This window comes from Ascaphus truei, chromosome 4 (assembly GCF_040206685.1).
Source record: "Ascaphus truei isolate aAscTru1 chromosome 4, aAscTru1.hap1, whole genome shotgun sequence".
NCBI lineage: Eukaryota > Metazoa > Chordata > Amphibia > Anura > Ascaphidae > Ascaphus > Ascaphus truei.
Genome location: NC_134486.1, coordinates 120,521,115 through 120,547,383, shown reverse-complemented (window position 1 = coordinate 120,547,383; position 26,269 = coordinate 120,521,115). Strand labels below are relative to the sequence as shown.

Genomic DNA, 26,269 nt, shown 5'->3' with positions numbered 1-26,269 from the left:
ATCATGTGTTGAGCACTCTTGCTGCAGCCCACATCCAGAACACTTCTTGGCGTTCCACCAGCTTGTCGCTTAGCCGTTTCTTCCACTCCACGAGCAAGGTCGATTCCCCGAAGATTAACTGCAATCTTTTAGGGGCTTCTCGTATGGTAGCCACGTTTACATAAGCCAATGACTATCTGGGTAACCAGGTATATCCAACGTCAAATCGTATAGGATAGTTACATAGTTACATAGTAGATAAGGTTGAAAAAATACGTACGTCCATCAAGTTCAACCTATGCTAAATTTAGACAACAGATACTTTATCCTATATCTATACTTACTTATTGATCCAGAGGAAGGCAAACAAAAAACCCAACGTTATATCATCCAATGATATCTCATAAGGGGAAAAAGGGGAAAAATGAATTCCTTCCTGACTCCAAGAATTGGCAATCGGATTAATCCCTGGATATTCAAGGTGTGGTCTTACTAATGCTTTGTAAAGGGGCATAATTATGTTTACTTCCCTTCCATCCATTGCCCGTTTAATGCAAGATAAGATCTTGTTTGCCTTTGCAGCTACTGCATGACTTTGGGCACTATTGCTAAGCCTGCTGTCTACAAGCACTCCTAAATCCTTCTCCATCAAGGATTCCCCCAATTTATCACCATTTAATTTGTAATTCGCCTTTTTATTCTTGCATCCCAAATGCATAACCTTACATTTATCTGTATTAAACCTCATCTGTCATTTACCTGCCCACGTTTTCAGTCTCTCCAAGTCCTTCTGAAGAGAAATTACATCCTGCTCTGATTCTATTACCTTACACAATTTAGTATCATCAGCAAAGATGGAGACTTTGCTCTCGATGCCAACCTCAAGGTTATTAATAAACAAGTTTAAAAGCAGGGGTCCCAGTACCGATCCCTGAGGTACTCCACTCACGACTTTAGCCCAACCTGAAAAAGTTCCATTCATGACAAACCTCTGTTGTCTGTCCTTTAACCAGTTTTCAATCCAGGTGCATATATTATTACTGAGTCCAATTTTCTTTATTTTGTACACCAACCTCTTGTGTGAAACCATATCAAAAGCATTTGCAAAATCTAAGTAGACCACATCAACTGCATTACCCTGGTCTAAATTCCTACTTACCTCCTCAAAGAAACCAATAAGGTAAGTTTGACATGATCTATCCTTCATAAATCCATGCTGACTATTACTAATAATTTTATTTTCCATTAGGTATTCCTGAATATTATCCCGTATTAAACCTTCAAGTAGTTTTCCCACTATTGAAGTCAGGCTTACAGGTCTGTAATTCCCCGGTTGTGATCTAGCTCCCTTTTTAAATATAGGCACCACATCTGCTTTACGCCAATCTTTTGGTACTGAGCTTGTGGAAATGGGGTCCTTGAATATTAAATATAATGGTTTGGCTATTACTGAGCTTAACTCCTTGAGAACTCTTGGATGTGTGAGGATGAAGCAAGATGTTCTCGATGGTCACCGTGAATCACTGAGGAAGCGAACACTTCCACTCCTTCATCTCTGGCCCCCACCTTGAACCCTCTATTGCCATCCTCTTCGGGTGTGGTCTTTAGGGAGAAGTATCAGTTGGCCTCAAAACGGCCCAAATAGTTATGTACTGCGGCCATGTGCCTCACCCCCCCTGGTGGAATCTCTATCAACCCCTTCTCCAAGTTGAAGAATTGTCCAAATCCTTCTTGGACAGAGATTCTATGGCATTCCTCCTTGAACACGGGGTGAATCTTCAGAGACGATAGGGGTAAATCGCCAGATTCTTGTAGACAGGTTGGAGCAGGGCTCTCACCACATCCATGTTGGTTCCAAATATGATGTGGGAGCTGGGATGTTCCCGGGGCTCAGGATATATCAGGGCTTCCACTTCCATGGGATGGGTTTTATTGGTATTGATCTGCGGTATAGTCAACCGTACTTGAATCACGCCATCGATTGGGTAATCTTCACTGCTAAGACCCATTGTGATGGTAGGAGTAGCTGGGGGACCTAATAAAGAGAAATCCCAGCTATTTACCCATAAATCCATGTAACTTGGCAAGCTATGTAAGGCTTATTTGAGCCAAATGTAATGTAATATCTGGGGGAGAATAGGGAATGTATTTCAAAGCCTGTATTCTTTATTCCCTGTACATGTAATCCCTCAGTGAATCAACATTGTTCTGTGATGTGATTTGGGCTAGCTGTAATTCTAAACCCTGTATTTTACATAATTACCTTATGTCTGTATTTATGCCTGTGTTAGCAATTCCTCCCAGATTAGACACCAGGTATAGTGTGGTGTTGGAATTAACATGCAAGAAAGTAAATTAGATATTTCACTGTGACTGTCATTTCTATGGAGAAAGACTAAGTAATTCACTCAGTTGAAGCTCTCCATAGAAATAGATCAGAACAAAGGTAGGGGATTAGTTAATTGAATCAGTTATTAGGTCTGAGCCCCCGGCACTGTTTCTCTTGGCTGGCTGCCTTGCTCAATGTTAAAGGATAGCCACCAAGGGGTATACAAGGAACACTGCTGATCAGTCCATCTGAAGCTCAGCTCTTGGAAGGAGTGTGGAGACCATCTGATGTCCATCTCTGGGAAGGAGTGTGGAGACCATCAGAAAGACACTCTGGGAATGGGGTGTGAAGTTGGACTGTGACCAGCTGGAGGTACATGTCAGAGTGGCTGCTGTGTGCAGCACTCTGATATACTGAAGCAGAGAAGCGGACAGGGTAAACCCATTTGAAGAGGGTCCCTGCACCTAGGAAAGTAGATCTCATTCCCCAACCCCCATAAGTGTGTATATTTTTGTATTTTGTATTGTCGTGTGTTTCCGAGGTCTTATCCAAAATAATCCTCATTTTATTTCACTGTCTTGTTTTGCCCTGTGATTGATCCCTTAAAAATAAATGGTGTTAAAACACCTGGTCTACCGTGACACCCATAACTTCATCTTTTTGGCCAACTGCATTGGCAGATGCTTTAAATGCAGGTCATAGAATGGCCGGTAAATAATAGTCACTTAAGACCCAGTGTCCAGCAACATTGAAGAGTAGATACCCTCCACTACTATGGCTGCTGGTCCTACTTGATTGTAGGCATCCGGTGGGGCCTCCTCTTCAGGACTAGGCACGGGGGCACTATCCGAGGATGTGGATGGCTGTTCTGCTGAATGCACGGTGAAGGCCATGGCTCCAGGGGTGGATGTATCTTACTTCAGGCAGTCCTGGACTAAATGACCTTCTTGGTGACAGTTGAATCAATTGGTGTTCTGGGTCGTTCTGAAGCCAGAGTTAGGAACCGAGCGTCGAGGCGTCTGGGGTGTTTGGCGAGGGGGTTCTGGGGGAATATCCTCCTCGGGATCTGCCTTCGCACTTGGTTTCTTGGAGGGGGTTCCCTTACTCTCTCCTTTGGAAGACCTCCGTGACGTCTTGGAAGTATGGACTCGAAAGATAGCAACTTGAGCTTGTACTTGATCCATTAGATCTTCAAAATTAAGAGGCTGATCCGTACAAAGGGTGCAGCTGATCCAAATGGCAACTGGGTGCATAGGCAACGCTCCTCACAGGAGTTGTTTTGGTTCGGAAGTCATCTGCCTCGAATACTCAGATAAGCTTTTTATTTACCAGGTTCCAAAGGGCCAATTGAAGCCCCCTCATTTTCTATAAGGACATGAAACTGTGCCATTAGAGCAATGGCATCATAACATAGTAAGCTTTGGTTAAGGCCCGTATCAGGGCTTGGGCATTAGCCCCCGCGTGACACACAGTAAAATTGCACCATATTGGTGGCTGGGGGCCGCAGGCTCTCAACGATCCGCTGCAGGACCATTCTGGAAGCACTTGCACCGCGTTGTCTTGGAGGTGAGTCCTGGCCTAGTTCAGGGAAGCACTGCTTCCTGGACCCTACCTGTCTACTTCCTGTCCCCCGTCCGACTGGCACATATGGGTTTGCACGCCAAACTATCCCCTTCTCCTCGAGCCCTATTGGCTCATATGCCCCATGTGGTGCCTATCTCCCTAAGCACTATGGGACATGTAGTCCCGCGCGGCTCTTGCGAAGCCACTATAGATGGCCGCCGCAACTCTGCACACACTGCGCATGCGCAACGCCCGTAGTGCGCATGCGTGACGCCCGTACTGCGCAGGCGCGACATTTCAAGATGGCCATCTGCATTGGAGCACCAGAGCGCTCCCCAATCGCACGGGGCCCCGGCACCTAGCCGCCAGCTTCCCCGCACCTATGGTAGGGGAAAGGGAGGCTCGGCTACATATAGTTATTCATTTATCTTCCTACCTGTATTACCCATAATAATGGCATGTTTCATGTTTAATCATCAGGATGTTAGAAAGTTAACATGAAAATGCACTGGTTTACACATAAGACATTAATCCACAAAAATATATAAGTAATCGATTTAAAAAGTATATATAGTCTTATTATTGTGACAGTAGTTTATTGACTTAAATGATATAATGGAATTGTTCTACTGTTTACAGTGCTGTGTAAATTGAAAATGCTAAAATATTATGATACTGTACATGTTATTTTGCATGTTACAACATTTTGGCACATGCTAAGGGGTAGTAAATCGTAAGGCCCCCATAGTCCCTAATAAAGATGTGTGAAAAGTTTGCAAAACCCGCAAATATTTTGCTAGAACTTTTGAAACCAAAAGTTCTAGTAAAACAGACAAATTGTTTAAAATTCACTATTTCGATGTTTTTAAATTAACAATATAGCAGCCATGCTGCTTTTTAAAATGATTTTTTTTTTTGAAGTTTGAGGGAATTGCGACAGCAAAGAAAATTACGCGGAAATGCAATGCCCACTGCCTTTTTAGCACTTAGTGAACTTTTCGTAAACTTTTGAATTGAAGGAAACTTTTTCGGGAACTAAAGTGTGAAATTTACCAAGTTCACTTAGCATCTTCACTTGATTTAGATGTAAGGTGTTTTATAGATTAGCACTGCCTAGTAAATATAGCCCTTTACCCTCCAAAACATAGGCCCAGCTCCAAGTGCTAAAGTGTATCTTCAACACTCACTAACGCAATGCTAAGTGCTGTTTTCCCACATAAAGGGGATTGTATTAAGTATATGAGCTGTTAGAGCTTGAAATAAGTACAATATACAACAGCAATAATATAAGTTAGTATTATTAGTATTATTAAGTGGCATAGACACAAGGAGATCCTAAGGTTACACAGTGAAATTAATGGGCAGACCAAGTGGTTCTTATCTGTCGTCAATATTAATGTTTCTATAAAAAAGCAGCCCTGTCAAGTCTCATGCAGTATGCGCAGGTCTCATATTGGAGGTGGGGTATGATGTTGGAGGCAGAATTTAGGGCTGCGTCTCATGCAGAGTCAATCTCACGGTGCTGGGAGACCCTGAGTCACAGCCCTAAACTCTGCCCCCAACATCATACCCCACCTCCAATGTCATGGACCGCCCCATGTATCACTGAGACCACCCCCAATACCACTGATCCCACTCCTCACATTACTAGGTTTGCTTTCCAGTGTCGCAAACCTCACATCCGGATACAAAAAGTGAAGTGGAGTCTCACAAAAATGTCACGCATGTTTTAGGCTAGTGGTGCACAAACTTTCTGCACTGGCGCCCCCTTTCTGCTCTCCTCCTGTGTTGCGCCCCCTTATCTTTAATGTGGTGTCAAATGACACTGCGGGGCCATGTGACGTCACGTGACCCCACGGCGTCATTTGACACCACGTTACCATGGCGATGCGTGGCCTGAAGCCGGCTCAATTCAGGTAAGTGAGTTTCAGAGGTCTCACGCTGAAGAGCGTGGGGCCTCTGTAACCAATGCACCCCACAAAAAAAAATCTCGCACCCCCCCAGTTTGCGCACCCCTGTGTTAGGCCATTCTCACACTTAAATGTTTGGGACCCTTGACAGCTCTGAATATTGTATAGTTTCAATGCCAAAAGTTCAACTGGATGCACTTGCCTGCATAATGTTGCACTGTTGGATGGCTGTGTGCTGAAGACGACTGGTCTCCTCTTGCAGTCGGAGGGCAGTGTGGCATATTGGCAAACTAGTGACAACTTCTTCAGGAATTCGTAAGGCACTTTGGCAAACCTGGACTGCATGAACCTTTGGCTTTAGAGACTCCATTTTAGACAAAAGATGCTGCAAAATTCAATAGGTTTTACAATTAGTTGCAAGTCGAACGACAGAAACATCCACTTTATCTTATATAAGAAATCCCAAACCTTAGATTTATAATGTACAAACCTATATTTTTACATTTTGACGAAGAAACAACGCACATAAATATTTATGTGTTGCTGACGAGTGAGAGCGCACCTTTCAAATTATGGAAGAAGTTAAAAAAAAAAACTTACGGAGAACTGGCTATTTGTATTAAGTATAAGGTTCGAGGAAGGCCACTTACGACAGTTTAGTTAACTAAGCATTTACGGTATACAGTACCAATTCAATATTGAGTTTATATCCCTATAAGATTGGAAACCATGCAATCATTGTTTTTGGCTTGATATACTGCTACAGTAGCATCTGACATTGTGAATATAGGTTACATACAGTCTTACAGGATAACTCTATTGGAGGGAAATATACCTTGTACTGTACATAACATTTATGAGGATGTTTGTACATACAGCACTACCATTTTCTCACTTCCCTCCTATATGCTTGTAGGTAGAGATGTAACCTAACTCATCATGAGTAAATATCTTGATGGTAAATAAATTAGAAGTGGCTCAGTGAAGACGCAGCCAGGACTTACATAATGCTGATAATACTCGCGCTGCCATTATTGTGACAAACCGAAGTCACAAAGCAAATTGGATTGGCTACTGTGTGTATATATATATATATATATATATATATATATATATATATATATATATATAGATATATAGATATAGATATAGATATATATTCCCAGTTGATAATGCATTAATGCATTTATCAAAAAGTAGGACTGATTTTGGAGTAATGATTTATGTAGTTTGATCAGACATTACCTGTCTATGAGAAAGTTGTTCTTTTAGGCTTAAGCGTCCAAGCTCTGGTGAGGTCAAGGTGGTTTGGGCTTGCTCCAGTGCAGCTTGTAAGGCTCTTACTTCTGTTTCAAACTTTTTCATATCCTGGCAAAATAAGTCCAACATTATGATTACACTTTATGCAATTAAATGGTTAAACGTCAGTGAAATTCTGTTGAATGGTGAAAAGTCAGTTGAAGATACTGGTCCCCCACCAAAAAATGAAAGTAAACTCAATTTGATGCCCTTTAAAACAGATTACCGAGTGTATTTTAAAAGAAACTCCTAGCGGTTTTTTAATTTATGTCGACTTTTTTTTAAGAGACCTGTGCCTAGAGTAAAGTGTTTATGTGGCACATTCTCCACTCCACCAGGTAGCACAGAGCTGTTTACCAAGTAGACTATAAAGAGACCCATTAGAGAACGTGTCATCTCAGAAAAGGCTCTTTGAAGTCAAGTGATGTCACAAAATGACAGGATTAGAAGCCATTTTATCTTTAGTTTGGGGCTCAATTTTTTAAATCAAAAACACAATTTAAAATTCATTGAGCAAGGAAATAACTAGAGAGCTAAAAACAGACAGCCTTTTCTACAGCATGTTGAAGAAGTCATTTAAAAATAAAAAAAATAATGTTGGGGGACCCGCACCATTAAGGTGTGAGTTAAAGTTTAAACATACCAAGTAGTAAATGTAATGTGAACCAGCTCAGTTTGTGCTTGGCATGTAGAAAATAATATTGTATAAAGGCAACATTTTGAAACACCATCTTTAGTTTTTAGACGCTATTCCTTGGGATAATAAGTGCATATTGTCCCAAGGTATATCTTCTAAAAACTAAAGACTGTGTTTCAAAGTTCTGCCTCTATGAAATGTTTTACTAATTAGAGGCAGTCATTAAAAAAACTCTCATAAGTAACATTTGTAGTGGCTCAAGTTAGGACTGTGCATATTGGGTAACTTAACTCAATGATACTGAGTCAATGTCGGTACTCCTTTTTCAGCAGTCAACATTCTGCCTCAGCAACTCTAATACTTCGTATAGAAAAGCCAAGCAGAGCACATTTTTTTTGCAAAGTAGACATTTTGTAATATATAAGATGTTTATAGAGAGATTAAGGATTTCTAAAGTATCCATCATTATTTGACTGGGCCATGAAAGTCACATCATACAATTCATCTTGCAGTCTGGAGCTACTGTAACATATTTCCCCATAGCTTATTAATCCGAGCGTGGTGATAGTTCTAATTTACATCAAGCTCTTTGGAATCAATGCAAATAAAATTAACCAAAGACTGGTTTCCTGAGACTGAACTTTTGAGTGTCCTAAGAATCCTACTTTTGAGAGAAATATATGGGCATCTACTATTTATTGTCAAATGGATGTTGTAGCGTCAGTGGTGTATTTATTAAGTAGACATTGGTGCTGCTATAAATAATAATAATAACTTTATTTCATATAGTGCTTTTCTCCCAATGGCATGCAAAGCGCTTCACAATTACAGTACAGTGCACGGTATGCAACACATAGGATTTTACAGCACATTTGACTAAGGGTAATTCTACAAGCCCAGGAGGCCTTTTTCCTTTTTAGTATTGCAATCTGAATCATTCCACTAAAATGGAAGAGGTCATCAGTTCTGAATCCACAGATCTCACTCATGTATGGTATTGGATTGTCATGGTCCAGAGATGCAATGTAAAACGTAACAATGGGTTTTATACAAAGTACAGTAAGTGTAACCATGTATCCCCATGGCTACTAATCTGCCCTACAGAACACCTAAGCCCTGGTACCAGCGCAGGCAGTGTTAGGTTCATATCTATGCCCTTGCTGCTGCAGTAGTAAACAACTCCCTTGAGTGACAGGAAGGGTGGGCCAAAGGCCTGGGTACTGTCCTATCACGGGCTCAGACCTAGGACCCACCTGGGTACAAAAGGAGCTGCAGATTCAAATTTAGAGAGTTCTCCTTCCTCAGGGAAGAGAGAGAGAGAGAGAGAGAGAGAGAGCCCTCCCGCAGGGCAGTGGGAACACCTATCCCATACCCCACCAGGGAGTATGGGAGTGAGGGATAGACCTTTGGGGCCTCAAGCCCTGGGGGTTGAGTCCAGGGATTAGAAGAAAAGGCATTGTTGATGTGTACGGCTGTACTCAATAAAGACCAGTTGCTGGTTTTATACTCCTGCCTGTGACTGCAGTTTATCAGGGGGAGTGCAACATGGTTTTCCTGTAGGGACTGCACCAAGCAGTGACGGGGCCTTCTGGGAAGTGAGGCGCTGCATCCAGAACAAGATGAGAGCTCTATATCCAAAAGCCTGTCTTGTCTTCCCCACTACCATCGGCGGACACTTAGCAATCCTGTAAGCCTCACAGGTACAGCACAACAAGAGTACAGGTAACAGTGAAATCTCCCAGAGAGTCGGGGAACGCATGTTACATAAGATATTAATTTAAATGACCCAAACTGTTCCTCTCTAAGGCTCTGATTATACTGATGAACTGCAATGCGTGCGCATCTGTGACATCACAGTTGCGACGTCATAGAGTGACATCTGCACACGCAACAGCAGGCTAAAATCTGTTTTTTTTTTATTGGACAGTTGTGTCACGTGACGCGGCGGTCGCAACCAGGAAACAAATTTGGAAAACGCATCAACTGTCGCTCGTATTGCAGTAGCATGTGGCGCAACAGTCGTGGTTGGTATAAGCGTTTTAAGGGGATGCATAGTATTTGTTTTGGCCCTGCATAGTGCTGCTACAAGCGGCGCCATACGCGTTTTCCTGTATAATCACGGCCTAAGACCCCAAAAAGCGACGACAAGCACTATCTTTTTGGAATACCTTAGCTGCATCCTGGATGTTCTGTAGACGCTGTCTGATTGCTTGCTGAAGCTCTTCCGTCTGGCGCCCCAGCTCTGTCACTTGCTGAGACATCCCTTCTGTATAATACACACTTGCCAGATATTCTATCTTTTCATTCATAGCCTCCAGATCACTGTGAATTTCTCTAGATTCCTCCAACATAGCCTAATAAATAGAACATTTATATTTACTACAGGTGTATATGTGCATAGCTTTTCTAATTTATTTGTTGCTGTTGTAAATACTAGAAATGTTAAAACATTCACTTAAAAGATAGATATTGAATATATATATATATATATATATATATATATATACATGTAGAGGTATCAGTACCATGTTAGCTGAGCTTCAATAATCAAAAAATAAATAGATGATACCGTTCTGTGGCTAACGAAATGTTTTTATTTGTGCGAGCTTTCGAGATACACTGATCTCTTCTTCCGGCGATGTTACAATGTAAACATGTTGGGTAAGTGTAACTGTTACGTACGCCCATAATCATATATTATCTCTAACTCTCCATGAAATGTCTGTGAATTGACTGTACTGGATAACCTCTGTTCATTTAATGTAACCATGTATTGTCATCATAATTCTGTGTCCAGGACATACTTGAAAACAAGAGATAACTAACTCTCAGTGTATTATTTCCTGCTAAAACATTTTATAAGTAAAATAGATGAAAAACATTATATCTATGCAGCGAAATGTTTTGAAACTCCATTCTCAAACAACATCAGTCAATGAATAAATATTTCCCAATTCTACATGTTTTACATGGACATCCTGGTAGGTGGAATTCATGGAACGAAGAGCTGAGTGCTTAGGGAAGATAGAAAAATGCGGGCTCAGTTGGGCGTGTTAGGCAGCTAGGCATTTATAACTTAGCGATAATATTGGCTAACCTGGTGAGCCATAGACTGATCACGAAGTTGACTTGCTGAACTCCACAAGATGTGTCCATGCACTAGTATCTTTGCTTTTTCTATCCATTTCTGTATGGATTCCAGCATCTCGTTGTATTCTTCCAATTGAACAGCAGACTGAAAAATGGAATAGATAAAATACCAAAACAGGGTTGGAATAATCCATTTCAGTGTTGGATGGGATATCCTTTATCTATCTTCCTACCATTGTCTTCCACAAACCTTGCCACTGTATCCTCTCAAGGAAGGGGTCAGACTTAAATATTTGATAAAGATGAAGGAAAACAGGCCTCTCTATATTTGTGAAGAGAACACAATGCATTCATGTATACATTATTCAGACAGCTAATCTGCATGTATTGTTTTTTAATAATTTTGCATGCATCCCAGAATGTACAATAACAGCTATATTTACAATTTACGTATTTACTACTTACCATTTAGCACTGCTTAGAAAATGGTGTCCTAAGTTACTTAAAATAGGTCTGCATCTGCACTATGAAATAACCAGTTAAACTAACATGCTTCAATCCTAAATTGGGTACAGTATGTGCAAACATATAATACCTTAGAGACAACAGGCCATATTTTCTAAGCAAAGTGAATGGGTCAGAAGCTGCATTATGGCTTAGCATCGCTCTGTAAATATGGCCCATTATCTCTAATGTGGGACATCTTGATAGAGGCCAGATATTAGGACAAAAATATTGATTTAGTAAAAAAAAACAAAAAAAAACAACAACTAAGAAGACAACGGAGTGCATGTTATCTGCATGATAACATTTCTTAGCTGCCCCTGGTGTATTTCTTAGTACATGATTAATACTGTAAGTACCTGCTTCAGTTTGCCAGCTCTGTATTCAGCTTGTCTGTTAGCCTGTTGTTGAAGCTCAGTTAGTTTCCCTATGTTGTCAGTCAGTTGCTTAGCCAGTAAATGGTTCTGCTCAGCAAAATCTTGTACCGCTGCATCCAGTTCCACCAATGTTATGTTGCAGTTGTCCAACTCCTCACATAGGATCTATATTAATAAAAAAACAAACATGTTTTCACAGAGATATCACCATGTTTTGTATTTTAGGTTAACATCAAACATTATTATTATTATACAGACATAAATGTAATCAGTGGGAGAGGTGACTCCCTGCGCAGAAAAGCTTGCGATCTCAGTATTCGCGTGAGAAACAAAGAAACAATAGGATTGTACATGGATAATTAGCTTGAATTATTAAAACTATTTGGCAAAGTTCCTTATCTGTTGTCACATGTTTAAAAAATACAGCTTTATTAAAATATATTAATAACATAATAATGTTTGGAATGTATATATAGCCTTACAAAACTAGACTGGATCTAGGAGTAAACATTTAATAAATCAATCATTTTAAAGAGCTACACCAGTCTTGCTGAGCAAGATATAATGGAAATGTATTAAAGCGAAAGTACTCATTCAAATAGTACATTCACTGCCTTTGCAATGTTAGTTTGAGGATTTAAAACAATGAATCCATTTCTTAGGGGCCTAAAGCTCTATTCAAAATAGAGTTATATCAAGGGAATTGGACTATAGTTTCTAAAAGGTTATAATGTCTCTATGTGAGGAGACCCAATTCATAAAGACATGAGTTTCCCTTCAAAGATGGCTTTGGCATCAAAGTGGAAATGCCATTGGATGTTAAGACCATTCCCCACACGAGTGCTAACAATCATTCATGGCTATCGTACTTAATAAATCGAGCCACACGATACAATGTGTAGAACGATCTGGAAATAGGATTGTTCTAACTCACCCTCTGCTCTTTTTTAGCTTGAGCCACATTATTTGTCTTTTCTTTTAGTTTTGATAAAATCGTTTTGAGCTCTTCCTCAATTTCTATAATCTGCTGATTAAACTCCCGATGCAATGCTTGGGTCTGCTGGGCTTCTTTCTGTTTTATTTGAATCTGAATTATGGAAAGGAGACAGAAATAATCAGCATAAATCACAAAAGTATTGCATAAGTGATCCATTTGGATACCTTTCAGCATTCAGCTCCAAGACAAAGGGCATATTTGCTAAGAAGTGCTAATCCATAAAACTCCTTTCCCACCTGAAGACACCTTATGGTCCCATTTAAGTGAATGAGCTGTAAGGTTTCTTCTGGCACTAGAATGTGTATTATGGAGTGGCACATCTTAGTAAATATGAATAAAAGATTAAAAGTATAATTTAGACTAAGTCCTCCATACAAAACTTTACATTGACTGCGGTTGCTTATTACTGTGATGTGGTTATATGGGGGGATAGGAGAAGTAAGTTGCTCACTTAAAGCTGCAGACCAAGCAATACCCTACATGTGTGTGTTTTTTTAAAAAATAAATCAGTTCTGTACTATGAGAAAATACTTGTAGCATTTAAAAAAAAAACCAATCCTGAATGACATTTTAATGCATTATAATGTAACAAGCATTTTTTGTTTCTATAGCAACCATTTACAAAGTCACACCCCCATCCTCTTCTGAAACAGGCTCTGGCACACCCCCTTTTGAGCCCTGCCCTCTCTCTAGCAGTGCACCTATGGTATCTAGTGCCTGCCTGGTCACATGATCTTCCCCACAGAACTTTGCATCTTCTGCTGCACTGAAAGCCATTTAGTAAACGCCCGAGCTGAATCTTAGCCGATCGATCACAGGAGAACGGATCGATCGGCAACTTAGCTAATTACTTATCATTGTGTGGATTGTATTGATGCACATATTAAAGGGGGGGGGGCGGCAGCTTGGACTGCTGCTGCTTTAAGGAAGTTGTATTAATTGTACTGAATTTGAAAAAAGGCATTTATTTTATTTGATGCTAAACAATGGAATAATAGGGTATGCACCATATTAATTAAGTGGTGCTACTCCATAGGATACTTCTCCACACCCGAAGATCCCGTACATCCCATTCATGGGCCGGAAAGGGTCTTATGGAATTGCACAGTTTATTAAATATGGTTCTATATGTCATCAATATAAACACACATTTTTCATATACATCAGACTTTTGTCACTTATGTACAGATTTACCTCTTCATTTATGGTTCCCAGAGCTAATGCCACTTCAGCAAGTAGTAATGAGAGCTCTGAAGGTAGAATTGTATACATCTCCAAATATTTATTCTGCTGCTCCTCAGACAATTTTTCCACTTTGTGACGATGAGATGTCAATTCATCATGGAGAACCTTAGGGAAAAAACACTTTTTTAACCATTTTGATCACAGCTCTATCTATCTATCAATCAATCAATCAATCAATCAATCTATCTATCTATCTATCTATCTATCTATCTATCTATCTATCTATCTATCTATCTATCCTTATGCACTAACTTTAAAAAAAACACTGAAACCATGTAATTACTATATACGATTAGGAGCCCATGCAAATGGTACATTAGTGTTGCTGATCATATACTGTATAATCAACAAAGCTAATAGTTCCAGCATGCTCTGACTATAGGAAAAGTAACAACAAGTGGGAAATGCCAAATCAAATGAATATTTAATAAATGCACAAGTTATATACAAGGAGCAAAGTGACACCAACACAATAGAACAAAGCACACTAAAAAATAGGAAAAAACTGGGACAATGTGGAAGTGAAGAAAAAGGAGGGACTGTGTGTACACAATGGGGGATAAACAGGGGGGCAACATTTCGGGGACAAGCCCCTTCCTCAGGCCCGTTCCCCCTTGTCCCTAAAGGAACAAGAGGTACTTCCCTTACACCTGTAATCCTAAAACAATGAACAAAATAAGCCCTAGTTAACTAAGCAACAAAAGATAATCTAACAAGCAAAAAATGCTAAGGTACACTGTAAAAGCAGCAAAACAAGAGAATGTGAGGTGAGTACACAATAATGCAAAATCAAACCACAGCGTATAGAGCAGCAATAGTAGTCTCTAGCTCTCTCCTCTCCTGCTGCAAATGGGGCTGCCCACTATTAGCTTAGTTGGTTATTATGTAGGAGGATTTTGGGTCCTTCTTATGTTCCTTTGCAGCCTGCATTTAGCATAACTATATTATTCTATCTGACCGTGAGTTTTGTTTATCATTTTTGTTCTTGTATATACTGTATAATGTTAACACTTGGTGCAACCACAATCATTAAAACTGGCCCCTTCCCCAAGCTTTATAAAGATGGATGAGATCACAGAAATTCTGATTTATGTTGTTTGAGATGTCTGAGGCCACTGTTAAGTTAATGTAAAGATGTAAAACCAGTATTTAAATTTACTTGTTTTATGACAATTGAAATAATTATAGATGTCCAGCCCAGTGTGGTTAGAATACAAACTAGAGTGAAAAAAAAAACAAATAAAAATCTTTGTTTTATGATAGGTCCCATTTTTGGCCAGAGCGAGTATAAGGACAAATAAAACATTGCACATCCTTGTTATATTTAAGTGTTTTAGTCCCCAAGTGCTGTACCTGCAACTCTTCCAGTTGCACATCTGCTTCCGAAGCAGGATTCAATAAATAGTCCTTGGTTTCCTTAAGCCACGTCTTCACTGCATTTAGTTCTTTCTCCACGTCCTCTCTCTCCTTCTGTTCCTGTTCTACAAGCTTCCTACTTTTCTTCACTTTCTGTCGCATGCTTTAAAAATGAATTTGAGAGAATAATGATCATACTTTTACTACAAAAAATGGTTATTCACATGTGTTCAGTGTGTTTGAGTGTTTATGGAGCAGTCATATAGCCTTCCTTTTGATGACATCTGGCAAAACTGTCAAAGACCTATTCCATGGAGTGTAATGTCTTTTAATGTTCATACTGTGCTTTAAAGCAGCAAAACATGTGAAATCTTAAGTTGATTTTTTTTAAATAAATCAGTTCAGTAGTATTAGATAATAGTGACTGTTTAAATTTTTTTTTATATATAGATAGATAGATATCTAACATTACCATCCAGCAGGGCAGCAGAACAGCACAGAGAGGCAGCACTCAGAGGTAAGTATACAAAACAATGTATTAAAACAGACAAAAAGTTCCGACGTTTCGATCCCTAGAGGGGATGCACACCCCTAGGAAGGAGATCCCTCTGGGGATCGAAACGTTGGAACTTTGTGTCTGTTTCAATACATTGTTGTGCTTACTTACCTCTGAGTGCTGCATCTCTTTGCTGTTCTACTGCCCTGCTGGATGGAAACATATAGTCTCTACATTATTTATGGGATTAGCACTAGTTTTTTTTTTTTAATATCTACATTGGAGTGCTTGCTGTTTCTTTACCATATATATATTCAACTCTTAATGCCATTTTTTAACAGGTTTTAATATACTGAGCATCCTTTGATTTCTATAGCAGGTTTTAGCCTACTTCCCAAGCAGTGCAAGATATTGGTAACCCTTTCCTGTTTGTGATCATTTGTTACCAATATTCCCAGCCGTTTCAGCTGTAAACTGTAACCATAGATAATGTTACTTTAGCAATATAATGATACATTGTAGCTGCTGAACTACAGTACACTGACTGAAGCAGCTATTATGTTAGGCACACAATTAGGATGTTTACAGATTTATAACAGGAGCACCAACTGTTTGCCAGCTTAGGTTACAATGTAGAATAATACATTGTCACATACTTTACATATAAAAATAGAAATAAAGAATGTTAAAAAATAAATAAAAAGGAGGGCGGGGGGGTGTAGTATTACTAATTTAAGATGGTCCCTAAAATAATACTTAAATGAAATTGGTCATGAAAATAAAGTACTCAAAATGGGGATGGGCAACTCATTACAGTCCAAAGCTCTGAAATCTATACAATCGCTGAAGCATTATTAGAAGGAGTGATGTATCTGAACATATCTACAATGAGCATATATTTAAATGAAACCAATTTTAGATAACGGATCTCAGAAAACAAATTCTCGTGCGTATCGCAATTCAGAGATGAAAACATGTTTTGTATGCGTGCATCTATTTCCTCCTGATGGCTAATACTCCGGAATTGGCAGTGTATTATGCTTCCTCATCCAAAGATAACTTAAAGGCCCTACTCACATACCATTGCTAAGTTTTCCATGGTCATTGATAGTGTGTAACACCTCTATTTTTGCTATCCAAATCTTATTGAAAGAAAATAAGAGAGTTTTCTCATACAGTGTTTGCACCCAAATCGTTTAGGGAGAGGAACATTGGGTACACTGATATGATAGTGACAGTCCTCAAAATTGCTTTATATTGTATAATGTCCATTTTTAGGGAACTGTGCCGTTGCACTTTTAAGAAACTGTCACCAACAAAGTAGTACAAGCAACAGAGAAGCCCAATGCTACATTCAATATGACAAAAATACACAGTAAAATACTTATATATTATCTTCAAAAAGGGTCATTTAGTTTAACCCTTTGGACAAAGCATTGTAAGCCTGTGAGCCACAACAAATGAGCTGGCTGGGGTTCTGTGTTGTTTGTCAACAAAGTACAGTACCTAATTGTTACGACTATATTTCAGTTTGCAGTTCATACGTGCTTAGTCAAGTAATGCTGTTGTATTTATTTCTTACTTAGTACATCTGTCTTGCATTGCTTTAATTTCATGCATTACTGGCAGATCCTCTGGGGAGTCCGTTTCTACATCTCTTAGGACACCATTTACAGTATGCTGCCTTAGCAGGGTAAGTGCCGAGTGCTCCTGCTCCAACTCTCGAGTAAAAGTTTCATGGTTTTCCAGTAGCTCCACCAAGTCAGCCTTTGATGCCTTTTCAGTTAAGCTTTCTGGTAGGCGATCTTGCAGCTGATCAATCAACAGAGTAGATTTTTGTATCTGTGAAAAAAAGGATGTAGTAATTGCAACAACTCCTGAAAAAAATCACATGGAAATTATGTTTGTAGCAAGGTAACAGCTACAGTAACTGCTCAGGGTGTAGCATACAGTTATTTGTTCAGAAACATTAATGACCATGATTTCCAACATTCTATTTAGTGTGTCCAATAAGCTCTATACTCACGCTATAAAGACTCAGTACCACACATAATTTGGAAACCTTACACTCAAACCTTTCCCACACAATGGGTATGCCCTTGAAATGCCAATGGTAAACGGGTTACATTTTGATCAAATGTGCATGGCCTTATGTAGTTTTTGTGTGCAAGGTGGCATCAAGGCTGGTTTGGTTCTGTATACCGTGGCCGTAATATACAGAGGTAACCCATTTTGTTTCATGCTTGAAGGTTGTGTGCTGAGTTCCAGCTTCTCTCAAAAGCCACGGCTACATCCTCATTGAGTCGCGGTACATTCAGGGCTACAGAAAACCGTTAAAGAGCCAATTAAGGGTGTTTGTTATCAGCACTAAGTGGCAAAAAGTAAATTGCATTGACAAAAGCTACTAGGTTACAGCTAATAGACATTTGATGGTAAGATGCAATACGCTTCCTTATTTCCTTACCTTTTCCTCAAAAGGGTGAAGAGATGTTATCCGGGTGAAATCTCCCTTCAGAGTTTAATGAACATGGCCCTATGTTTCCCAAATCTTTCCCGTGCCCAGTAAATCACAATGATATACAGTAATGCGGACATATATCAACATTACTAGCTTATCCACAATAGGTGTAACACTGATAATAGATTGTACCTTGTCAGTTAGTTCTTTCCATTCCAGTACTGCCTCTTGCAATATCAGCTCCTGCTCTCGGGCTGTGCTTCGAAGCCTGGTCCAGCGCTGCCACACAGTTGTCATTGACTTGCTTATGGTTGCCTTGCTGGCATTATTTCCTAGCTTCTCCATCTCAGAGGCCTTTTCCTCCAGTGCTGTGATTTTGTCGTGGAAAGAATTTACCAGGGATACCAGATTCTGGAAAATGACACAGAAAATGGCAATCTAAATTTTTCCAACTTAGGGTCTTATTCAATATTTATATAAATAAATGAAAAATGGGCTGGTGCAGAGGTGGGGGGGGGGGTAGGCTGCTGACATGTGAGGGGTGGTGCTGACATGTGAGGGGGGGGGTGGGCTGCTGACATGTGAGGGGGGGTGGGCTGCTGGCATGTGAGGGGGGGTGGGCTGCTGACATGTGTGGGGGGGTGGGCTGCTGACATGTGAGGGGGTGGGCTGCTGACATGTGAGGGGGTGGGCTGCTGACATATGAGGGGGGTGGGCTGCTGACATGTGAGGGGGGTGGGCTACTGACATGTGAGGGGGGGGTGGGCTGCTGACATGTGAGGGGGGGTGGGCTGCTGACATGTGAGGGGGGGGGCTGCTGACATGTGAGGGGGTGGGCTGCTGACATGTGAGGGGGGGTGGGCTGCTGACATGTGAGGGGGGTGGGCTGCTGACATGTGAGGGGGGGCTGCTAACATGTGAGGTGCAGGGGGGAAGTGATGTGAGGTGCAGGTGTGGAGAGAGTGATGTGAGTTGCAGGGGGAGGGTGTGATGTGAGTTGCAGGGGGGGAGTGTCATATTGAGGGGAGGGAGAAAAAGTGTCATATTGAGAGGAGGGGGAGAGTGTCATATTGAGGGGAGGGGGAGAGAGTTTCATTTAGGGGAGGGGGAGAGTGTCATATTGAGGAGAGGGAGAGAGAGTGTCATATTGAGGGGAGGGGGAGAGTGTGTCATATTGAGGGGAGGGGGAGAGTGTCATATTGAGGGGAGGGGGAGAGTGTGTCATATTGAGGGGAGGGGGAGAGTGTGTCATATTGAGGGGAGGGGGAGAGTGTGTCATATTGAGGGGAGGGGGAGAGTGTCATATTGAGGGGAGAGGGAAAGTGTGTCATATTGAGGGGAGGGGGAGAGTGTGTCTATTGAGGGGAGGGGGAGAGTGTGTCTATTGAGGGGAGGGGGAGAGTGTGTCATTGAGGGGAGGGGGAGAGTGTCATATTGAGGGGAGGGGGAGAGAGTGTCATATTGAGGGGAGGGGGAGAGTGTCATATTGAGGGGAGGGGGAGAGTGTGTCATATTGAGGGGAGGGGGAGAGTGTGTCATATTGAGGGGAGGGGGAGAGTGTGTCATATTGAGGGGAGGGGGAGAGTGTCATATTGAGGGGAGGGGGAAAGTGTGTCATATTGAGGGGAGGGGGAGAGTGTGTCTATTGAGGGGAGGGGGAGAGTGTGTCATTGAGGGGAGGGGGAGAGTGTCATATTGAGGGGAGGGGGAGAGAGTGTCATATTGAGGGGAGGGGGAGAGAGTGTCATATTGAGGGGAGGGGGAGAGATTGTCATATTGAGGGGAGGGGGAGAGAGTGTCATATTGAGGGGAGGGGGAGAGAGTGTCATATTGAGGGAAGGGAGAGAGTGTCATATTGAGGGGAGAGAGAGAGAGTGTCATATTGAGGGGAGGGGGAGAGAGAGAGTGTCATATTGAGGGGAGGGGGAGAGAGAGAGTGTCATATTGAGGGGAGGGAGAGAGTGTCATATTGAGGGGAGGGGGAGAGAGTGTCATATTGAGGGGAGGGGGAGAGTGTCATATTGAGGGGAGGGGGAGAGTGTCATATTGAGGGGAGGGAGAGAGAGTGTCATATTGAGGGGAGGGGGAGAGAGTGTCATATTGAGGGGAGGGGGAGAGTGTCATATTGAGGGGAGGGGGAGAGTGTCATATTGAGGGGAGGGGGAGAGAGTGTCATATTGAGGGGAGGGGGCGAGAGTGTCATATTGAGGGGAGGGGGAGAGTGTCATATTGAGGGGAGGGGGAGAGTGTCATATTGAGGGGAGGGGGAGAGTGTGTCATATTGAGGGGAGGGGGAGAGTGTCATATCGAGGGGAGGGGGAGAGAGTCATATTGAGAGGAGGGGGAGAGGGTGTGATTTAGGGGAGGGGGAGAGAGTGTTATATTGAGGGAAGAGAGACATGGGGGGATGCTGACTTGTGGGGGGGGGGATGCTGACATGGGATGCTGACTTGGGGGGGGGCTGCTGACATGGAATGGGCTGTGGGGAACGTGGAGGGGGTATTGTGTGTTTGATGTGGAGGGGGGTACTGTGTGGGTGAGGGGGAGAGATGGGGGTATGAGAGATAGATGGGGAGTATCGTAAAGGTTGATAGTGAGGGGTTCTGGGGGAGATATGAGGATGATGATGATGATGAAAGGTGCTGGAGGAGAGATGATGATGATGATGATGATGATGATGATGATGATGATGATGATGATGATGATGATGATGATGATTTAACCCATGCGGCCAAATTTTTTTTTCCTTGGAGCAGTTCGGCCCTTCTCACTTTACGAGTTGGGCAGGCCTGCTCTAAAGTAACAACAATATGCAAATGCCCTGAGGATTCATTCGAGAACAGTTGAATCTAGGGATGCAATATCGCAGGGAATACAAGGGATATCTGCATGCACTACAGTAGCGACAAAGTTTATTCGAGCAAATGCCGCTCGGCAGGATGCGTGGCGGCAGCGTGGAGAAGCGTTGGGAAGCGGCTCGTTCGCGTGACGTCGGTGACGTCACAGTCAAGCGAGCGCCCGGCTTCCCCGGCTTCCCCGGCTTCCCCGGCTTCCCCGACTCCCCTGAAGGTTTGAAGTGAGGTAAGTGGGGGAGCGGGGAAGCAGAGGGGCACAGCAGGCGCAGCTAGAGGGTCGGGAAGATGTTTAAATTGCGCGCGGATTGGAGGGGGGGGGGGGGGGGGAACGGAGGGGACGCGGCTGGATGCGGCTGATGTGCTGACTTTCCTCAGCACCAGCCGGAGTAAATCCCAGTGAACCGGCGGCATTTGCTGCAATAAACTTTGTCGGTGCTGTATCTCCATTGCAAATAGCAATAGTGGTTTAACATCTACCATGAATGTTATACTGTAGCCACTAGTGGCAATACCAGGCATCTTTGTGCAGCTCTCATAGTTACACTCCCTTTGCATACAAGTGTGGGGTTAATGTTCCTCTCTGTCTGATCTAAGCGGGATATATATTCATATAGGACCATGTCCAATGAATTGACTTAGGATATATAACAATATCCCTTGTCTGTGGGAAAAATTATCTCTTTTTTCACTGGTGGTGAAACACATAGGCGCCTATTTTTGAGGTTTTAATATTAGTTAGTGTTTTCTTTGAAGTATTAAAATGTATTTCTTTTCAAATATTAGTGGAGGTGAGTGCATCACTAGGGATTCTTTCTCTCACATGTTGTTTATCTTATTCAATGTTGCCCAAAGCACACCGTAAATTGCTATTTCAGTTATTTGACTTTGACCATATTCAATAAGGTCCATAATCCTTAAAAAACAACTATACTAAATAAGAGAAGATAAGTCCTAAGAGTAATAAGGGCAATTTGACCATACAGTATCCCCATTCTTTTTCTGTTTCATGATCTCAAACAATCCACATGCATGTTTGGTGTAGTTAGGGCCTTACGTAAGAAAGCTGAAACTTCATGAAAAACATCAGGAGGCCCATATTTACTAAGTGGTGCTATCAAAGACTCTGTCTTGACAAAAGGTCCTAGACCAAAACGTTGATCCTGTCTGAATAAAGACCCTTTCCTTCACTAAGACCATTGAACACATCAATGTCATAGCTCAAGCAAAACTAGATTTTTCTAAAAGAGATCTAGGTGGGTTGAAAGGCTAATATTTTATTTATGGTGATGGAAATAGGTTCTTGATATCTTAGAAAAAGAAAATCAGTGAGGCTCCAAACATTTTATTACACTACAGTAGCTGTTAATCTGTTCTGCATGTTATTTCTGTTAAATCCTGAGTAGTAATTTGGCATTTTTTTAACTCACTGAAGTGTTGGTAATTCAAGTCTACTCCAATAACAGCAAAACAGATCTCACTGCTATTACACAGAACATTCATGGCAATATCCAATTCTCCTTTGTAACAGGTTAACTATGGGAGAATAAGTACATGATTCTAATGTGTCACTGATAACCTGGTGTCATTTTTTTTAAATTAATTTTATTTTGCTAGTTTTGCAGCTTCAATAATTTGACACATCAATTTAGCAAGGTAAAAGCAGTGCAATTCTGTGTAAAATAAATCTGCACGTTATGTGTCAAAAGAAAAATTATCTAATTGAGATCCATATGATTTTTTTCTTTGATACATCCTGTGTAGTTGTTTTGCCCCAGGATTGCATCCCTTCTGCGTGGATAAATATAGTAGCCCCTACAGGTAAAAATGCCAGAAAACTTCCTAACTGTAACCAATGGAATGGTTTGGGCACTCACCTTGTGGGCCACAAGTTTCTCTTCAGCTCTGGGACCGGAAGCATCTTTAGCTACTGAGAATTTCGATAATTTCTTCTCGGCTTCATTTAAAGACATTATAACCTGGTGCCTTTCCTCTTGGTACAAATGCCACTGAACTGTGCATCTTCATAAACAAAAAAAGTTGGAAGTATATACAGTTATGGTATTATACACATTAATGTAAACATATACACTTTCTTCTTAATCATGATTACCAACTTTAAGCTATCAATCCTTAAAAATACAGTAACTGGTAATATTTATTAAACTGACCTTTCAAAGTCTAGACAAAGTGTGTATAAATGTCTACATTACGCCTCAGTCCTAAACTCTGACTTCTTTTTAATATCCGGTTAAGTCGTTGGATGAAACTTAAATCTTCCCAAGTAGGGGAAAGACGTTTCTAGAGCCTATTCTAACTGGAGGAACACCTGAGGCTCTACTTCCTCATTTCTGCATTGACTGGTGCTCACGGTTAAATACAGATGCAGCTAATCTTCCTGTCTCCGGTGTCACTGGCACCCGCCATCACACAACCGTGGTGATCGAGGCACAGGAGGATTAAGGCTATGGGGGGTCCAATTTGGAAACACGGACCTCTCACAGCTCAATTGTGGCAGACATTATCCCCGGTACCAGAGACTTTTGCTTTTTCAACCACAGTATTGTCTTTCTACATCTGTATGTAGGCGTGCTGAATGAACCATTACTTTGAAAGTCAGGATATAAAACCTGTCTCCATCTACTCGTACAATTACTAATGCATAACACAATAAAAGCACAACCTTTTTCATAGTTGCTAGCTAATCCTGTTTTTATTTAGTAATTTCCCTATAAAATAATTTAAAGATTTATTTTTTTAAAGAAAAACCCTGCGTAAAAAATCTGAACCATTTTGTTTAGAGAAAAGTAAATATATTTATTATCTTTTGTTGAGTATGAATATCATGAATGCTCCAATTCTCTTAGCTCTGAAAGCTATTTACTAAAAGACCCACAGTGTAATTTTTACATGCATTATCGAAGATACAAACAATAGACTAGGTACCTTCGTAGTAGACCTAGCTGAGCTTGAGCGTGTTCCTTTGTCTTTTTGCCTTTCTTCTTTAAAGAGGTCACTGTGTGTTTCAGCTGATCTTGACCTGAGGTCTGTAGGAAGGCTTCTAGCTCAGACACCAGCACCTGGAGCTCGTCCAGGAGTCCATTGAATTTGCTTTCTGTACTGAAAAACTCTGTGTAATTTCTTAAGATCTCTTCAGCAGTTTCTACATCCATACCATTGACTGTCTGCTGTAATAACTCATGGACATCTTCTAGCCAGTCATTAGCAGACTTCACTGCATGGTGGTATCTGTGACTTGTAATGTACATCTTATCAAGTGTGGTCTACAAAGAGCAATTAGAAATGATTTAACAGTAGAAAACAGATCACAAACAACTCAATACCAAGGAACATTATTTTACAGTAACTCACCACAATTTCTTTAATTATGCATACAGCAATAACAATATCACTTGTGAGCACATTCATATGTCTGAGACAGGTCTGCAACCCTGCCTTTCACCATTATCTCTAAGCATGCAATGCATCGACTGCAGCTAGGGATTCTGGGAAATTACATGCAAATGAGCACACCGCGTCACCTTTTGCTTCAAATCAATTTTAACGTGCACATCTATAAGATTGCCGCATTACACATATGTGGGTTAAATATGCAGAAAGTGACATCTACTACAAAAAATGAAAGGCCTGAAGAAGTGAATGGGAGTTTCTGTGTGATCGGCATTATCACAGGTTAATGAATAACCTCCTTATCTTTTATCTTAATTTTACTTTGTCTCACAAGCTGATCCTCCTAAAAACTCTCAGATTTAAACTTTTTACATCAAATTGTATACCTTGTCAACTACAGCAGTTCACGTGTAGGTGGGTGAGTGATGAACTGTAGCTTTCAGACATTCTGTATTTCAGATTCCATAAATCAGCATTTTATTGAATTTCATGATTTCTCTCAGAAATGGATTTGAGCAAAAAAATCCCGACTGTTTAAAATGGCTGAAATGAAAATGTTTTTCTAATATTCTTTTTTATAAAGAAGGACTCTCTCAAGTTACAGGTTCTGTGGGAAAGGGGTTACATTTTGACAGGGATTTTTACAATGTAATTCTGTGGGAAAGGGGTTACATTTTGACAGGGATTTTTACAATGTAATTTATTTCCTCTATAGAAAAAGTGTCCAGTCCGCGCTCTTGCTCTTTAAGAAACTGGAATAGTCGTAATTTATTTCCTCCCCTGGAGGATTCTGGTAAAAAGTATTTTCTTTACAAAATGTTGTTGCAGGTTTATTTTCACTAGTCATCTCACATAGAAGAATACATGTATTTCTGGATATATTTAAATATATTTTGGTCAACCAACATAACAATTAATTAATACAACCACTAGGCACCACATAAATTAAAACCAGTAGCTAACAAAATATATCATTTAATAAAAACGCTAAATAATCTGTCCAAAAAAAAAATTACACAAGCCATCACAATTCAAAACAATTTAATATAAACAATAAACAGAAAGAGAATATAACAATCAATAGAAGAAATGCATTTGGCCAAAAATGCATTGGCTACCAATGTATTCATCTGTACCCTAAACAGGCACAGATTAATACATTAGCAGTCAATGGGCAATGAAAAACATAAAAAACAAATCCAATAAAAAAACCTGTAAAAATAAAAGTACATACATTCAATATTTATCTTACCTTTAGAAGCGTTGGCCCTCCGAATCCTGGGGAATCAGCAAGCTCTCGTACCTTGACGTCATGTAACTTAATCCAACACCATCCACCATGAAGATCCGGGACAGTTAACCAAATTCTACTTTCTTTAATCTTCTCTCATCGTCTTCTTTCTTCATCTGTGATTATTTCTTTATTTTCTTTATCTTCTGTCTTCATCTGTTAATCCAATAACCCCATGTTAAAGCCACAATGTTGACCCGTCGGCTTCTTGAGCTCAAATGAGACGTCATGGCCTTAAATATGGCCAGTGACAACACATTTGGGCAGCATATGGTTCACACGCCATCTGATTGTCTGTGAAAACCATGTGCCCTTTTTTTTTAAATGTTTAATGTGACGTCATGTAAAGGGACGGAAGCCAGCTAATCAGAATGGCTGTGCTTCATTTCCCTTTAATATGACGTCACAAAATCCAACAAGGCTGCCGTCACATGGTACGTCAGCCCATCAGATTGGGGATATAGTTCTCACAATC

The 26,269-nt window shown here is 40.8% G+C and overlaps 1 protein-coding gene across 15 annotated transcripts in view; it reads right to left on the bottom strand.

Moving 5' to 3' along the window:
- The window catches only part of SYNE1 (spectrin repeat containing nuclear envelope protein 1), a 603,546-nt gene that overhangs the window by 178,879 nt on the left and 398,398 nt on the right, over positions 1–26,269 (bottom strand). For all 15 annotated transcript variants that reach the window (XM_075596504.1, XM_075596505.1, XM_075596506.1 and 12 more), the window contains 12 exons: positions 24,039–24,376; positions 22,970–23,114; positions 18,433–18,651; positions 17,365–17,624; positions 15,284–15,449; positions 13,880–14,035; positions 12,623–12,775; positions 11,671–11,853; positions 10,815–10,952; positions 9,886–10,071; positions 7,027–7,149; positions 5,984–6,166 (listed from right to left, as the gene is read on the bottom strand). In XM_075596504.1, the coding sequence (XP_075452619.1) occupies positions 5,984–6,166; positions 7,027–7,149; positions 9,886–10,071; positions 10,815–10,952; positions 11,671–11,853; positions 12,623–12,775; positions 13,880–14,035; positions 15,284–15,449; positions 17,365–17,624; positions 18,433–18,651; positions 22,970–23,114; positions 24,039–24,376 (2,250 nt within the window). The remainder of the gene's footprint in view (positions 1–5,983; positions 6,167–7,026; positions 7,150–9,885; positions 10,072–10,814; positions 10,953–11,670; positions 11,854–12,622; positions 12,776–13,879; positions 14,036–15,283; positions 15,450–17,364; positions 17,625–18,432; positions 18,652–22,969; positions 23,115–24,038; positions 24,377–26,269) is intronic.